Raw genomic sequence first — 18,542 nt, forward strand, 5'->3', positions numbered from 1 at the left:
GGAAAAAATACATTTTCAGTTAAAGAAATTAATTCTACATTGGAAAAAACAAATTTTTAACAAAAATGATCAATATTCAACCAACAATAGTAGATAATAATTAATTAAACTTAATAATGGATATTAAATAATTTATTTAATGGAATATATAATCAAGATATAAGTTTTAATTTATTAAGATTATCATTGATTATATTTTTTTATATTTGTGCTTATAATTAAGGGTTGTAGGACCATTATGATTTGTTAACCAAAAATTAAATTAAATTTCCAGTTAAAACAGTCAATTTACACAAAAAATGCATTCTCAATCAAATAATTCAATTTTAAACCCAAAAGATGAATTTTCTACCAAAAAAGACACAGTTTCAATAAAATATATAAATTTTGAATTCAAAAATATAAGTTTACAAACCAGAAATAGAATAGTACAATTTGAAGTTAAAAAAGTAAATTTGAAACGAACATCTTCAGTTAAAAAGATTAAATAATTCATTAATCAGTGGTGAATTTTTAACCCAAAAAATGAAATTTCTATAAAAAACCTCATTTTTGACTAAATATATTTTTTTCAAAGAAAGAAATGAATTTCTATAAAAAAAATAGAGTAGTTAAATTTTCTACAAAACAGAATATTTTTTTAACGAAAAATATTGCATTTCTATTAGAAAAGGTACATTTTCGACAATAAGTGGAATAGTTAAAGTGAACTTTTAAACTAAAATGTTAAATATTCAACTAAAAAATAGCTTTTTAACCTAATTCTTCAATTTTGAACTTAAAAGGTAAATTTTGTACCAAAAAAAAAATATTTAAATTTTCAGTTGGTAAAATGAATTTTCAATTAAAAAAAACGATTTTTCAACAAAGTAGTTAAATTTTCAATCGCAGAAATTAAATTGAACTAAAACAATAAAGTTTCAACTAATAAGTGTGTTCTTCTAACAAAAAAAGATGGATTTTCAACAAATATTTAAATTTTCACCGTAAACATATAAATTTTCAACTATCAATTGAATAATTAAATGTTCAGTGAAAAACTTCATTTTTAATAAAATGAAAGTATATTTTCAACGCATAGTATAATTTTCAACCAAGAAGATTAAAGTTTTATCAAAATGATAATTTTTCGAGAAAAAAATGAAACAAATACCTCATCAGTAAAAAAATTCTAAATAAGGAAAAACTAATTTTTAACCAATCTGATCAATTTTCAACGAAAAAGATAAATTTTTCACAAAGTTCATGAATTTTCAACCAAGTATTTGAATTTTTAAAATAATTTTCAACCAAGAAGCTTAATTAGTCACCAAGAAGTCACCAATTAGTCAGCAAGAAGCTTAAATATTCTCCCACAAATTCGAATTTTTAATCAAACAGAGGAATTTTAAACGAAATATTTGAATTTTCCACTTAAGAAGATCAATTTTAATCCAAAAACGTAAGAGTTAAATTTTCAGTTTAAACAATTAAGTAGTTCCAATTACGTAGTTTAATTTTCAACCAAAAAGGATTAATTCTCAACGAAAAACGTGATATTTGATATATCATGTAGCAATCTTAATTTTATACCAAAAATAGTTGAATTCAACCAAAAAAGATGAATTTTAAACAAAATAGTTTGAATTCTCAACCAAAAGAGATTAATTTTCGAAAATTCCCTATCAGTTTTTTCCTGACATTCCCTGATTTTCTGGAATTACCTGATCTGTAGCATCTCTGTAATTTAAAAAAGTATATTTTTATTTCACTCTAGAATGTTTTTGTAAAAATATATGTAGTAATTATTATATATTTGTTTACACAATAAATGCTTTAGATGACCTTAAATGCTCTACAAGTGCTATGTTTGAGCTTGAATTCTGAACATGTTCTCGAGAGTATTTGCTCAACATAAATTCTTGGGCAATTAAGAACTCTACTGTTCATCAGCTAGCTTTTATCAGCAGCTTACTTTCGCAACCGTCTGGATTGCTGGGCTGTAAATTCCAGAAGAGCGGTTTGCACTGGTTGCAAATTCTTCCTTCGACACGTTCTTTGCACTGACACAGCTCACCAGCTGGTAAAGATCCACAGCCTTTGAAGGTTTCGACGATACCAGCAGGGTCACAATTACAACCCTCGCATGTTGGGAAGTTGTAGAATCCTTCTTTACACTGATTACACTGGGGACCATCAAAGTTTTCATTGCACTGACATTTGCCTTCCCTGTCACAAGAGACACCAATGGATCCGTGACTGTCGCAACCACAATCTAGATTGATAAAGATTTAAAGACAATGTAAGATCAAATAGTAATTCTGAAATCTAAAAATAATAGATTTTGAATAGAGAAGAACGTACGTATGCAATCAGGGTATTGATAATATCCCGGACTACACTGATCACAAGTCTTTCCGGCAAAGTTCGCAAGGCAAGAGCATTTTCCAGTGCCATCACAACTCATAGATGATGAACCAATGGTGCTACAATTGCAAGGTTTGCAATTTGGATATCCATAGTAGCCAGTGATACAACGGTCACACCTTTCTCCACCATAACCTTCCTTACATAGGCAGCTTCCATCAGTTTTGTCGCAAACTCCTGGTTCAGTTCCACGATTGTCGCAGTTACAATCTGGAAAAGGAAAAGCCCAAATATTAAAAACAATAAATGATGGAAAATTAATAATATATTTGAAATCTATAACTTACAGGTACATGAGGGATAGTTGTAGTAGCCATCTTCGCAAATATCACAAGTTCTTCCACCATAGTTGTTATTGCATGTGCAATTTCCGGAGAAGGGATCACAAACTTTGCTGAGAGAGCCCAAAGGATTACAGTTGCAGGCTGGGAAAAATAGTTTTACATAAAATTGGCTCTTTTTTAATATTATAATAATCAGAAGTACACTTACCTAAACATTCTGGGAAATTATAATATTCTTCAGCACAAAGATTACAATAGTGACCAGCATAATTGTTTTTACAAGGACAAGAGCCTTCGATTGCTTCACAATGGTAACCCTCAGTTCCTTTCAGATGACATTCACAAGGTCTACAATTTGGATAACCAAAGTATCCATAACTACAAGCATCACAATTAGGCGATTGATATTCAGCTTTACATTCGCATTTTCCAGTCGATTCAGCACAGTTTCCAGTGAAGAAGATGTCGTTGCAGTCACAAGCTGAAGAAGATTGAACAGAATTTAATAATTTATCCAATTGTGGAATTCAGATTTTTTATTTAAATGTAAAATAGGATGGATACTTACGTTGACACACGTCAGTGTTATTCCAAGATTTGTTTGCTGGTCTGTAGAATTTCTCCTTACAACGATTACAATTGATACCTTCAGTGTTGTGCCTACAATTTTTACAAACTCCACCACCTTCGTAGTTGCCATGGATGTCCAGAGATAAATGCTTCTCGTCAATTTCAGAATCGTAATCACACTCGTCCGTGTGGCCGAAACAGTTACAAGCTTTATCATAGAAAAGAAAAATTTATTTTTTATTGTTTCTTGTTCAAATTGAATAGATTTTATAGAAACAGAAAATCTTGGCTAAAATCCCTCATTTTCTTACGTTCACAAACGAATTTCGAGAGCCCAGTTGACTGTCTCCATTTCTTCTGTGCAAAACCTTTACAACAACTTGCACATTGGGCTCCACAAGTGTTATGTTGACACCTGCAGACCAATTTCTTGGGCATATTTGGATCCTGGATATCGCAAGTATCAGCATGTCCATTACACATACATCTTCCACCAATACTGATGTCTTTGATCGAATAAAAATACTGGAAGGAATGAATAATAAACTCTAATTTTTATTCTTCAAAAATGAAACAGCTAAAAATTTGTATTTATCATTTATAATTTACCCTTCTAGTGACGGTTGGATCTTGCCGAGCAACAGACATAAGATGCCCAAGCAAATTCTTGGTTCTCAGGAACCGGAATCGCACATTGGTGGCTCTCGTCCATTCTTGAAGTAAAGTTGAATTGAAATAGTGTTTAGCAGAAGGTCTATTATTCAAAATCGAAATTGGAATCTCTCCTCCTTCGAGTGGGACAATTTTTGAATATTCAGTCGTGCAAATTACACTGTCGTCTCTTGTAATGGGAGTGTGACTATCAACACCAAAATAAGTGACGCAATCGCTCTCAGAATCCGAAAAGTATTGCCAAGGCGACCACGTTTTTCCATAATCTTTTGATTTTTCCAAAACCCAAACACCTGGTCGAGGTGAATTTCCCATCCGAACGTAGACATATGCCACATGGAATTCCTATGAGAATTGTTTTGAATCAGTTCTATCATTTTGTATCAGGTATTAATTTAAATTTTAATCGATATTTTGTTTATAATTTAACTCAATTTTTTATTTTTTTAGTTAAAAAAAAATATATTCCTCTACTTTTCTTCAACCTTTTTGCAGACTTTTCAGCAATTTATTTCGTGTTTTCTGCATCCTTTTCGTCAAGGTGCTAAATAATTTAACACCTCAGAACTACTATCTGTCCAAAAAATATAGAGACCTAACAAACTGGTGAAAAACTCAGCAGAAAAAATTCTAAATATACAAATCAAAGAACATATTACAGATGAAGGTTTTGCCTATACTGACACATAGTTTTGAATTTTTTAAATTATTAGAAATTATTTCCTGATGAGTCAAAGGTTAAAAACTACCATGATTCTATGATCATTTTAGAATACTCAACTTTCAATAGCTAATAGTCCCTAAAAACAGAGGTGGCGGAGCCCGACACTGGGGACGATGCCCCCTCAAAAATCGCGCAGGAAGGGGCAAAGTATTGTTTTACACCCCTCTGAAATCGAATGATTAAATTCATCAGATCGTTTGAATTGTTTCAAAAATCAACCCGAAATCTTTGTGAAATAATTGATGCCTTTGTGATATCTTCATCTATTTGAAATATTTGAAATATTTGTAAAATCTTTGAAATCTTTGTTAAATCACTGAAATCTTTGTCGAATATTAGACATATTTTTGAAATATTTATAAATGTTTGTGAAAATGCTGAAATCGTTGAGAAATCATCGAAGTCTGTGAAGTCTTTTAAACCTGTCCAAACTCTTTGCGAAATATTTCAAATATTTTATAAATATTTAATATAATATTTGAAATGATTAAAATCTTTGGGAAATGATTAAAATCTTTGTGGAATCTTTCAAATCTATCCAAAATCTGTATAAAATATTTGAGAAATCATTTAAACCTTTATAAAATATTTTTTTAACATTTTTAATTGTTTAAATCTTTGGGAAATCATTGAAATCTTTGAAATGCTTGAAATCTATCTTGAGAAAGTCATTAAAATCTTTTCAAACTATTAAAAAGGTGAAATTGTTTAAATCTTTGCGAAATATTCGAAATCTTTGAGATATCATTGAAATTTTTGTGAAATTTTTTTAATCTATCCGACATCTTTGTGAACTCTTTGCGAAATATTTTGAAATATTTGGTAATAATTGTAAAAATGATTTAAATATTTGTGAAATTATTGAAATCTTTGGGAAAACATTGATACCTTTTGTAAAGTCTTTTAAATCTATCTGAAATCTTTGCGAAATATTTGAAACATTTTGCACATATTTGGTAATATTTCTGAAATTATTGAAATCGTTACGAAATGATTGAAATCTTTTTAATCTATTCGAAATCATTGCGAAATATTTTTATTCTTTATGAAATCTTTGAATAAATCATCGAAATCTTCGAAAAATCTTTATAAAATCTTTCTGAAGTCTCTCAAAATCTGCGAAATATTAAAAATACTTTTTAAATTTTTGGTAATACGTTTGAAATGATTGAAATCTTCAGAAAATCATTGAAATCTTAGAAATATTTTTAATGTATCTTGGGAAAATCATTCAAATCTATTTAAACTATTAAAAACGTAACACTGTTTAAATTTTTGGGAAATCATTCAATTTTTTTTAATCCATCCAACATCTTTGCGAACTCTTTTCGAGATATTTTAAAAATATTTGGTAATAATTGTAAAAATGATTAAAATATTTGAAAAATCATTCATTTTTTTTAATCTTGTAAATCTGCCAGATATTCAATATCTTTACAAAAAATTGGAATCTTTGGAAAATAACCAAAATTCTTTTAAAATATTTTGGAAACTGTTGGAATCTTTGTGAAATCCTTAAATCTTTTCGACAATTTTGTGAAATGCTTACGAAATATTTTAAATATTTAAAAAATCTTTGGTAATCATTATAAAATGATTAAAATATCAGGAAAATAATTGAATTTTTGTTTAATCTTGTAAACCTATCCAAAATATTTGCGAGATATTCAAAATCTTTACAAAATTTTTGAAATCTTTTTAAAATAATTGATATCCTTTGAAAATATTTTTGAAGCATTTGGTATATTTTTGAAGTTGTAGGAATTTTTGCGCAATCATTGAAGTCTTTGTCAAAACTTTTAAAAATATCCGAAATCTTTGTGAAATATTTGAAATCTGTCTGAAATCCTTAGAATCATTGTGAAATCTTTGAAATAATTTAAAAAAGATTTGTGACAATTTATGTGAAATCTTTTAAACTAATCTGAAATCCTTGTAAAAGCTTTGCGAAGTATTTTAAATCTTTCTGAAATCCTTAGAATCTGTGCAATTTTTGAAATCTTTTTGAAAGATTTGTTAAATTTTTCTAATCTTTGCGAAATATTTTAAATCTTTGAGAAATCATTCAAATCTTCGAGAAATCTTTATAAAATCTTTCTGAAGTCTTTAGGAATCTGCGAAATATTACAAATATTGATTAAATGTTTGGTAATACTTCTGAAATTTTGAAATCTTTAGGAAATCATTGAAGTCTTTGAAATTTTTGTGAAATCTTTCAAATCTTTGAGTAATCATTAAAATCTTCGAGAAATCTTTCTTAGGTCTTTAAAAATATGCGTAATATTACATTTTTTAAATATTTGATAATATTTGTGAAATTATTGAAATCTTTGGGAAATCATTGAAGTCTTTGTAAAACTTCTGGAATCTATCCGAAATCTTTTCTTAATATTTGAAAGCTGTGTGAAATCTTCGAGTGTTTTAAGAAATCATTGAAAACTTTGTCAAATTTTTTTTCAATCTTTGCGAAATACTTGAAATATTCTTTAAATATTCATTAAAATTTGTAAAATATGGAAATCTTCGTGAAATCTTTTGCCATATGAATTTTATACCTGTATGTATAATTATTTATTATTTATTACTTATTGTTCATTTATTGTTATTTATCTACAATTTTTATTTAGTATAATATTATTATATTATGTACAAATTGTGTCATTCAATATTATAAGTTTATTCTCCTGCCCCCACATAAAGAAAAAAGCTCCGCCGCTTCTGCCTAAAAATAAATGAAAAGACATCTACAATAATGTATGAATTTCTTTGATAGTTTCTTTGTGAAATTGTAAATTTTAATCAAAAATAATCATTTGTTATTAGGCTAATAATAAAATAGAGAGGTGTCATGTCCGAAACTAAAAAACGCACGGAGATAATTTTTGAAGCAAATTGCATATTTTTGGCTTCTTAAAATGGTGCATGATCGTCAATAAGCAAAAAGTTTCGCATAAATTAAAACAAAATTATTTTATTCTTAGGAAAATACAAAGGTATTTCCGTTTATCGATGAGCCAGAACTAACAATTGGAGTGATTATGACAGTCGTAACTGTAGGATTAGGAGTAATATAGGCAAGATCTCCTGATGTGAGTGCGGTAGCTTGTATAATTGGAAAACCTTTTGTGTTTTCCGAGGAAGAAAATAGTTTTTGAAACATTAAAACGCCACTTTTTGCTCATTGACACTAAACACACCATTTTCAGAAGCCAGAAATGATCAATTTGCTTCAAGAATTATCAACGCATGTTGTTTAGTCCTAACTACTATTTTGTTATTAACTTAGTATAACAAATAATTATTTCGTACTCTAAAATTTACAATTGTATAAAAAAAATATTTAAAAAATTCATATATTTTATGCAGATTTTTCGTAATTTATTTTTAGGGCTAACAGAAAAAATATATAATAAATTAAATTATTAAAATAAAATAAATACAATAATATTAAATAATAATATGAATATGAAATATAAATTAATTAAACCTGAATAAATACATATATTTTTTGCAGATTTTACAAACTAACTTTTAGGGCTAACAATGTATTGTAATACATTTTCCAGGATTTCAAAAAATATCATCATAGAATTTCACGGGATTGTATAATATGTCAGTAGATGTCAACGAATTTCAAAGATTTAACATTATTTATTTAAATTCACCCTAAATTTTTCAGAATTCTCTTTTAATTTTTTTGAATTTGCTTGAATTATTAAAATTTTTTATGTAATTGATCCTGAGAGGAGCAATTGATAAAATCATCAAAGGATTTGAAATATTTTAAGGTAATTTTTAAAATAACTTGTCATTTTCAAGAGACTTAAAAAATATTGTAAAGGATTTAAAATATTTTGGGTTATTTAAAAATATTACAAGTAATTTTTTATTCGTTTCTGTAATTTAATGAGATTTTAAAGAATTTACAATATTTTAGGGTAAATTGTAAAAGATTCCACAGCGTTTTTAAGAGCTTGAAAAGGTGCAATGGGAATTTAAAAGGTTATCAGAGCACTTGAAATATTTTAGGAAATTTGAAAAGATTAAAAAGAGATTTCAATAATTTCAAGGAATTTTCGAAGTTTTTCATCAATTTAAGGGATTTAAATAAATTTTCTTGCAGTTTTAAAGAATTTTCTAAATTTCCTGAAGATATGGAAGGCTTTTACAGGTTATAGGATATTTTGAAAGACGCCAAGGGATTTTATCACATTTCCGAGGATTTCACTGATTTTATCGGATTTTGAAATGTTTCCAAGTAATTTCAAGGATTTTATAATATTTTTAAAGGTTTTCAAGAGACTTTCAAATATTTTCTGCATAATCATTTGGAATTTACCCTGAATTCTTATTAACTTATCCTAAATTCTTTTAAATTCTTGTAAATTTACTCAATGTTTAATTCATTTTGAAGTCTATAAAATTCAACTTAAATTCTTAGACATTTCATTAAATTCTCAAAGATTCTCTTTAACTTTTCTAAACTCATCTCAAATTAACTCGATTCAATTAATTTGTTCATATTTTTTAATTGTTTTGAATTAAGTTTATTCTTATAAATTTGATATTTATTTTTTTATGTTTCATCAAATTCTTCTCACTTCCCTTAAATTCCTCTAAATTCGCTCAAATTTTACTTAAATAAATGGATTTTTTCGATTTAAAAATTGTTTCTAATTCATTTGAATTCTTTTAAATTGTTTCGTATTCATTAGTCACTTTTTATGGTGAAAAATTAGTTGGGGTTTAAGGGTTTGAAATTATTTTTTGAAATTCACCCTGATTTCTTTTAAATTCTTTAAAATTCTCTTCAATTTTTTTATTCATTTGAATTCCTTTAAATTTACTCAATTCTACTTAGTTAAGGGGTCATATACCTTTTTTTTCAAAAAATCGAAAAAAATTTTATAGCTGAATCTTAAAGTACAACTCCTGGAAAACATTTTCTCAGATTTTCATAGAGATCGGAACAATAGTTCGATAGGAAAACAGCGTTTTGAGGCGCGGACTTCGATGTTTACATACACTTAACTTCAAACTTTGAATGCAATTATCTCGAAAACGTGTTTTTCTAAAAGTGACTTTGCTGTGACCGCGATTGCACAAGAACTTTTTGACCGACCTTCTTCATTTTTTTTAAATTGTTCGCGATGATTGTGCTCAGTTCGTGAACGATTCGGTTTTTGTGCACCAATTTTGATAATGCAGATTGGAATTTTTAAATAAAATTTTTAGAGCTCGAAAAATTAACTTTTTGAAAAAATCCTTACTGTAAGCAGAAAAAGCCAAATATTTTTAAAAATAATCGTTCACGAATTAGAAATAACACTATACTAATGAAATTTTTTCGGTATTTTGATTTCAGTTGACCTGCTGGACTTCCATCGTGGTCAACGCAAGCCGCTTTAAAAAAAAGGGTTTCTAGAGAATTGCCATAACTCCGTTCATTATTTATATTTTTTAAGAAAAAACGCTAGTTTTTTTTCATAAAAACATGTACAATTAATAAATAATAACTTTAGTGTAATAAAATAATTGCTACAAACCTTAAAAAAATCCAAAATTTCTTCAATTTTTTACCCTAAAAAAGGTGTATAACCCCTTAAATGGATTTTTTTGAATTTTGAAAAGTTTGTATTCCATTCATCCCGAAGTTTTTTCACCTCACCTTGAATTCTTAGGAATTTCATCAAAATCTATTGGACTCCCTTGCATTTTTCTAAATTCAGTACTGAATTTGATGTAGATTTTTTCATATTTAAAAATTAATTTCAATTCATTTGTATTTTTTAATTCACCTTGAATTTTTATGAATTTTACCGAATTCTTCTCGTTTAACTGAAATTGATCTAAATTCACTCCATTGTTACGGAATATTTGATTTTCAACATTTTTTCCAATTCATTTGAATTATTTTAAGTTTAACGGAAGAATCAGAGATATTAGCAGCATTATAAGTTTCAATTTTCTCCTCTCAAAATTACAGGTTCGGCGCGTTTTGGATGTGAATGTGAACCATCCAATCTAAGTTTAAATTTAAAGCACGGTTAGGGGAACGTGCGTGCTTTGCGCTCAAACCTTTTGAGAAAGACAGAAACAAGGTCTGTACACCACATGTGTGGGCGGGCCAAAACAGTCCATCTCAGCTTGGAGTGTATTTGTAAAACCACGTGGAACATATTTCTGGCTGAATTCTCAGAGTTTTCAAACCATAAGGCATAAGGCCATAAGCATAAGGGACATCATTCTTTCTAAGAATTTTATTTTATTTTCAGTCTTTGAAAATTACCAATTAAAAATAATTGCTTGAAAGAAAATCATTAAGTTTGAGCAATGATGCCTATACTGAAAAAGAAGAATTGTTGACTTTTTAATATAGTTTATTTTATTTTTCGAAGTAAACGTTCAGCGTAGCACTATCATTTACGTCCTCCACAAAAAAGATAATTTATTTATGAGTGACAGGAAGAAGCCTACGCGCTGATAAAGTTCCTGGGTGGTGATCATAAAGACGTAGTTGTAGTTTTCAGTTGAAGCTTCGATTCTTTATAAAAATTATTGTAATATTTCAGATTTAAAACTCCTTTTTACCCTTCATGAAACGATAATAATGATTGTTTGCATTGAGAGTCGAATAGGTTTCCTGAATTTTAATTTATTTAAACATGAGTTAACTTTATTTTTGTACTAAAAAACTATAATTAATTCTTTAGAATAAAATATTACCTGTCCGAGATTGATGGTCAGGTTCACCTCGTTGTATTTCATCCCCCTGGAAAGTGGCGGTGACTGCCACCAAGTTTCCATACCATCAACTGCAAGCTCTGGAGGGTGACTTTTTTCGGGCACATTTGGGTCACAATAATCACAAACCTGAAAATGAAATTTAATTATTTTATTAGTTTTCAGTAAAAACAGAAGAAAGTATTTTACATTGTGGATAAAATAACTAAAAATTAATATTCTGCTAGAAGCTATAGTCTCCTTTATAAAAAAAAAAGTTATGTTAAAAGTACAGTAGGCTGGGTTAAAGACACTAATTATTTTAAACTTAAAAAGTCATAGTGCGAACAAGTTTATTTCAGGAAGAAAAATCCGGGTAAAAAAATTATGAAATCGACCAATTTTTTACTAGTAAAAAAATTAAGAAGAGTTTTTTCTAGGTACAGTTTTTCAAAAATAAAAAATATACTAATTTTATGTAAAATTTAACTTCGTCGATTTTCATCAAATTTCCAGTAGGAACGATAACTTTCGAAATACTAATCAGATAGTATTGAGCTCTTGCACGCCGATTTTAAGGCATGAAAAGAAAGGATTTTGTCGTGAAAAATGTTATGCAAAATAAAAAATAAACTATGCAAGATACGAAATAAGAAAATCGAAGGCAAAAATCGTTAATCCAAAAAAGGTCTACAAATTTGCTGTCAATCCTATTTTGTTAAAACGCGTAGTAGTTTTGATAGGACGCGTAGTTCTGGTTTTAATCGTAATAAAATCATTAAATTTTTTTCAATTTTGAATAAAGAACACAAGATCCGAAAAAAATTTGAATACACAAAAGTTGTTCTTTAAAAAATGATAGAAGTTTTTGTTAAAAATTATTTTTAAATACGACGCGTAGTTTTTGTTTTAATCATAATAAAGAAATATTAAGGAAATATTAAATTTTTTGGAAAACTACACAAGATACAAAAAAAATCAACAAACAAAAATTGTTCAACAAAAAAAGATTGAGAAATTTTTTACAAATTATTTGTTAATAGGAAGCATAGTTATTATTTTTATCGTAAAAACTAAATCTAAAAAACTAAAATTGTAAAAAAGCACACAAGGTCAATAAATGAATAGAAAAAAGTTGTTCAGCACCAAAATAAGATCGACATATGTGTTACAAATTAGATTTTGATAGAACGCGTAGTATTGATTTTAACCGTAAAGAAATAACACTAATATAAAGAATATTTTTGTAGAAAAACGATAGAAGCTACAATAAATTGTGAATTAACCATTTTTTTTCGACTAAATTATCTCTACAAATTTACTTTTAACCTTTTTTTTATAGGACGCGCACTTTTTTAAATTAGAAATACAAGACAATGAAAATTCGTCTGTTTCAATATAAAATGCACATTATCAATTGTAATAATAGTTATACATTTGACCGAATCCATTTTAATTCAGGCAGGGTTCTACAATTGAAATCCCAGAATCTCTCGGGAACTAAATATGTTGTTTTTAGAGAAAATTAGGTGATACGCATTTTTCCGATTTTGAAACAAAATTTTCTAAAATATTATGCGTATTTGAATTTTGCGGTTAAAATTAACAACATGGCAACGGTTTTTCTGAAAAAATTAAAAATCGATTTTCTCAAAAAACCCATATTTAAACAGATAGGAATAAGTGTTAATATAAAAGTTTGTTTTTAGAGAAAAAAAATTTCCCGGCCTCAAAAATGATTTAGCTCATCTTTTTTCTTTTTTTCTTTAAATTTTGAAAACATGGAAAAAATATATTTTCTGGAAAGCCCCACCTTATTAATCCTCCAAAAATTTTTGAAAACTTTTTACTAATAGAAGAAAGGGATCTCATCTGCAGCATGCGGGGTAAACTATTTTTCAGGTCGGGCGATTTTTTTCTTCTAAAAATGTTATTTTTTTATTTTTTACCTAAACTATGAATGATATCGCAAAAGAACAAGAGAGGCTATTAGAATTAAAAATAAAATAATAAATATCTCAAAAGCATCAAAAGTTATATAGGTTTAAAGAAAAATTTCGAGGTTTTTTGAAAAAAAAAACACAAAATTAAAATACCCGTAACTTTTATTTCTCTAAAAAAACAAAATATTTCGCCCCTGAGAAATACTGCGTTTTCAAGTGCAGAACCCTGCTTTATTTGAAATGGTTTCGGTCATTTATTAAAATGATACATTTTTAGGCTTGCTGCGAATAAAGATTAATAAGAATTGAGGAACAAATACTAAATAAATAATAAAAATATGTATATATAAAAATATAATAGAGTTGCACATAATATAGTAAAGTGCGTGCTTCGGTCAAATTTGAATCAAGTGAGAAGCACGAGATACGTGATGAGAATGTGTTCGTTAAAGCCTTTAACAAAAGAGAATTCGTAATCATCAAATTCTAGTTATCGATGGTTTGACGTTAAATTTAAAATGTTTGTGGTTTGTGCATAAATGTGAAAGAAGTACAAAGACCGAGCGCGAAGCCCGAGATCCAACAGACGCGCGCCCTAGGCGCGCTCAAACTTCTGTGCAGCGGGCATATTGTTGTAAATAGAATTATTTGAGTCTATTATAAAAAAATGAAGTTTCATATTGATTCATTTGAATTGAAATACATTCTTTTTTAAACATGTTAAAAGTAACGTTGAATGATATAAATTATTTGTTTAAAGAATGTTATAGAATCAAATATAATTTAAATGCATTTAAATAAAATAAAAGGATTGTTTTTAATTTTAATTTTTTAATTCTTTTGCTACAGTGGATTGTAAAACTTGTATAGCCAGATGAAAAAATTCTTAACAATATAATAATTCTTTTACAAATTATTTATATTATGCATATTTTATTTATCTATAGCAGATATTATTATTTTTTTGTCTAATTTTTGTCATTTTTATTCGATTTCATATGGGAAAATGTACGAAGGGTCTTATTACTCATGGCAAGTAAATATAATTTAACGATATACGAAGTTATCTTGAGGTCAACTCTATCACATCCCCTTGCCGTTTTTCTTCGTCAATATAACCCAAATGGAATTATATCAGACAGTCAGCATCCTTGTTTTGTGATATAGATCAAAGAATTACTGAATAAGAACGATAAAAAATTACGGCTAAAATATGGTCAGCATCTCACAATGAGTCACCAATCACCAATTACACAAATTAAAATAAAACTGAGTATTATAAATATAAAAATGTTGTCTTATACTGCTTTTTTCCAAAAGTTTAAATAATATTATATCATTTTTCTAGATTAGTAAACCAGATTAGAAGAAAGAAAATTTATAATTTCATTATAGCTATTTTAATGTAATAAATATCAATATTTTGTTTCGATCTAGAGAAAGACGAGTTAAAAATATATAAATTTTGATCTTGTAGGCTGATTTAAATACATAAGTTTAAATGGGTGGTGTTTTCAGATTTCACTTTGATAAGATGTTTGCTAACAAGAGTTAAAAAAGTCTGAATAGGCGACCGGTTTCATTTTTTACAATCTTTAAAGAAATTCGCATCCGAGCTACGAGCCCTCTTTGTGAAATTCTTCGAAGGACCCATTAAAGGGACTCTGGACTGGTTTTTGGCAGGCTCATCTCCCATAGAAAACATGAGGTGTTTCCTTCTTTTTGTAAGGGACCCGCCTTCGAACTATTTCTATGGCAAATCCGTCTTAGCTTCCACGGAAAATAAACTTTTCAGCATAATGTATTTTCAAAATTTGTATTTTTTACACTATTTTTAAATTTGGATTTCCAAAACAAAGAAAAACTTATCTAGTTTGAGTTGCAATTACATGTGCCTATTCCAATTTTTGAACAAAAATCTGATAATTATCATTTTTATAAATTTATTCCATTAAAATTTTAATTAATCATAATTTAAAGTCCTTGAATCTAAATATTGGCGAATGCCCATAAATATTTTAATTTTGAATTCACCCAATTATAGAATATTTTAAACACTAATTCAATTGGTTCCACCTGGAAGTAAAATATGATGAAGAGTTTCAAACTTTAATATTTTTAGTTATAATTATATATCAAATCTTTATATAATTATATTTATTTATTTGAATTAAAATTCCATAAAGATAAAATTTATTAGCAAGTTCAATGCGAGTTTAAATTGAAATTTTAGATTAAAACATAAAATCTAAACAAAAAAAGTAGAAGTAAAGGGCTATTAAACTGAGGAAGCACATAACTCGAGATATTTGATCCAATTCATTTTACTCAGCGTTCTACTATTTTTACACCATAAAAAATCAGGAGAAAAACACGAAATCAGGACTCACCTGGCCTTGAATAAGATTAATATTTTCGTCCTGATCAGCATTCGCGCCGACTAACTTGCAATAGAGTTCTGGTCCTGTAGTGTTCACACCGCATGTTGCAGATGCGATGATTTCTTTGCCTTCAGCTAAATTGAAGTACGGTGGCGTAAGAATTTCCGCATTAGCATGATGGAAAAGCAAAGGGAAAAAGGTAACCAGACACCACCACCACATGGCGATGCCGGTGAAGAGTTCCACGCACTGGGGAGAATCAATTAAATCTCGACGTTTACGACTTTGCCATTAAAATCTTAATTAGCATTAAAAACTAAATAAAAATATAAATTATAGATTTGGCGGGTTTTTTGTAAGGCGGCCAACTTCTTTGTTGCATGTATCAAGCTTGTGCGGCTTCCCGTTGCAGACTGAACATCTGCATCCACTCATCTAGGACCAGGGATAGAACTTCAGGATGAGGGGGTGGGAGACGAAGAGATTCTGGAGGCTGAGCACTTATGTGCTAGAACTTAGGGACATACGCTACCTCAAGAACTGGTAATTTCAAAACAAATCTATTTTTGATCAAGAAGAAGGAAGTTGGATTCGAGAAAGGAGGAAATATTGCCTGGTGCCCTGTACTTGGATTTTAAACTTTGAAAAAGAAGATTTCTTAAGAGTGGCTCAAAAAGTCGAGTTTCAAATTATTTTATGAACTCATGAAATCGTTACAAAAAAAATACGATCTGATTACCATGGAAAATTAAAATTGGTCGGAAAATGTTTGATTTTAACATGAAAATATAGATATAAAGGGGGAAAAAAGTGATGAATTAAAGTAAATTCCACTACATCTAAATTTCAAAGAACTCCTTGAAATGCAAAAGTCAACTACTCTGAATTCCAAAGAATTTCTGGGCATTTATTGTCCATTTCTCTAAATTCAACTCAATTCCTTCGAATTCTTTGAAACCAAGGTCAATTAATCTGAATTCCTCGAAAATAATGTTGATTCCCTTACATAAGACGAATAGATTTAAGTCAAATCCTCTAAATTTTAGTCAATATCTCGAAATTCAAATAAATTCCTGGAAATTAAAGTTAATTAATCTGAATTCCAATTAATTACAGTGAAACTCTTCAATAGCCCTGACGAGAATTGACGTCGCGCCACAAATATGTGTAACAGGAGCTGCACCGTCAGCCCCAAAATCGAGGCTGTAAAAGAGTTTCACTGTGTTTAAAATTAAAGTATAAATCCTTTGGATTCTTTAAAATTAATGAAAACTCCTGTGAATTGCAAGAAATTATTTTGAATCACCGTCAAGTTCTCTTAATTTAATGCCTTCGAATTCCAGAAAATGTCTTGGAACAAGTCAATTCCTCTGAATTTTTTTATTAGATTGTGAAAATGTAGATATATAATGAAAAGATAATAGATAAATAGCAATTTAGGTAAGTTCCACTGAATCATAAGTCAACTCCTATACATTCAAGTTCGATTTCTTCTCTTCAATTTTTGTAAATTCAAGGAAATTCCTTCAAATGAAACTTAATCATTTTAGAATCCAAGGGAATATCACAGAAATCATATTCCATGAATTCCTCGGAATTGTTCTAAACTCAACTCAAGTACTCTAAATTCCAAAAAATTTCTTGAAATTAAAGTCAGTTTCTCTAAATTCTACTCAATTCTTTTGAAAGTAAGGTCAATTACTCTGAATTCCTCGATATGATTTAAGTCGGCACATCTGAATTAGACGAAAATAAAGTCGATTTCACTAGATCAAAGTCAATTCCTCTAAATTCCAGTCAATATCTATGAATTCAAGTAACTTCCTGAAAATTAAATTTAATTCATCTGAATTCCAATTAATGGTTTAAAATGAAAGTAAATATCTCTAAATCCCGAAAATTCTTTGAAATTAACGCCAATTCTTCTAAATTGAACTCAATTACTACCAATTCTAAAGATTTCTGGAAATTAAAGTCAATTTCTCTAAACTAACTCAATTCTCTTGAATCCTTTGAAAGTTCAATTACTCTGAATTCCTCAACGTTATTAAAGTTGGAACCTGTGCATTGGACGAAAATAGATTTCACTAGATTAAAGTCAATTCCTTTAAATTACGGTCAATGTCTCTGAATTTAAGTAAATCCCTGGAAATTAAATTTAATTCATTTAAACTGTAATTAATTATCTGAAATAAAGTAAATGCCTGCGTAAGTCCCGAAAAATGATTCAAAATTAACACCAATTCTTCTAAATTGAACTCAATCATTCTAAATTCCACAAAATTTCTGGAAAATAAGTCAGTTTCACTCAATTCAACTAAATTCTTTTAAGTAAGGTCAATTACTCTGAATTCAGCAAAATAATTAGTCGGAACCGCTGCATTAGACGCAAATAAAGTAGATTTTACTGGTTTTAAGGCACTTCCTTTGAATTCTAATAACAATCTCTGAATTCAAATAAATTCCTGGGAATTCAATTTAATTCATATAAATTACAATTCATTATTTTAAATAAAAATAAATATATACTTTTAAATCCAGAATAAGTCTTCGAAATTAACTCCAATTCTTCTAAATTGAACTCAATTGCTCTAAAGTCCAATAAACTTCTGGAAATTAAAGTGAATCTCTCTAGGTTCTTTAAAAGTAAGGTCAATTACTCTGAATACCGCGAAATTATTAAAGTCGTAACCCCTACATTAGATGGAAATAAAGTAGATTTCACTAGTTTTAAGTCAATTCCTTTAAATTCCAATAAATACCTTCGAAATCAAGTAGATTCCTATACATTAAATGTAATTCATATGAATTTCAATTAATTATTTTAAATTAAATTAAA

The 18,542-nt window shown here is 28.3% G+C and overlaps 1 protein-coding gene across 1 annotated transcript in view; it reads right to left on the reverse strand.

Moving 5' to 3' along the window:
• LOC117177363 (laminin subunit alpha) overlaps positions 1-16,092 on the reverse strand; it is a 49,600-nt gene extending 33,508 nt beyond the window's left edge. Inside the window, exons 1-9 of the mRNA XM_033367998.1 lie at positions 15,713-16,092; positions 11,383-11,529; positions 3,870-4,277; positions 3,572-3,785; positions 3,259-3,468; positions 2,899-3,171; positions 2,694-2,831; positions 2,344-2,616; positions 1,955-2,254 (exon numbers count right to left, since the gene is read on the reverse strand). Of these exons, the coding sequence (XP_033223889.1) occupies positions 1,955-2,254; positions 2,344-2,616; positions 2,694-2,831; positions 2,899-3,171; positions 3,259-3,468; positions 3,572-3,785; positions 3,870-4,277; positions 11,383-11,529; positions 15,713-15,925 (2,176 nt within the window). The 5' untranslated portion in view covers positions 15,926-16,092. The remainder of the gene's footprint in view (positions 1-1,954; positions 2,255-2,343; positions 2,617-2,693; positions 2,832-2,898; positions 3,172-3,258; positions 3,469-3,571; positions 3,786-3,869; positions 4,278-11,382; positions 11,530-15,712) is intronic.
• Between the last annotated feature and the right edge of the window lie 2,450 nt (positions 16,093-18,542).

Source organism: Belonocnema kinseyi, chromosome 7, assembly GCF_010883055.1.
Source record: "Belonocnema kinseyi isolate 2016_QV_RU_SX_M_011 chromosome 7, B_treatae_v1, whole genome shotgun sequence".
Taxonomy (NCBI): domain Eukaryota; kingdom Metazoa; phylum Arthropoda; class Insecta; order Hymenoptera; family Cynipidae; genus Belonocnema; species Belonocnema kinseyi.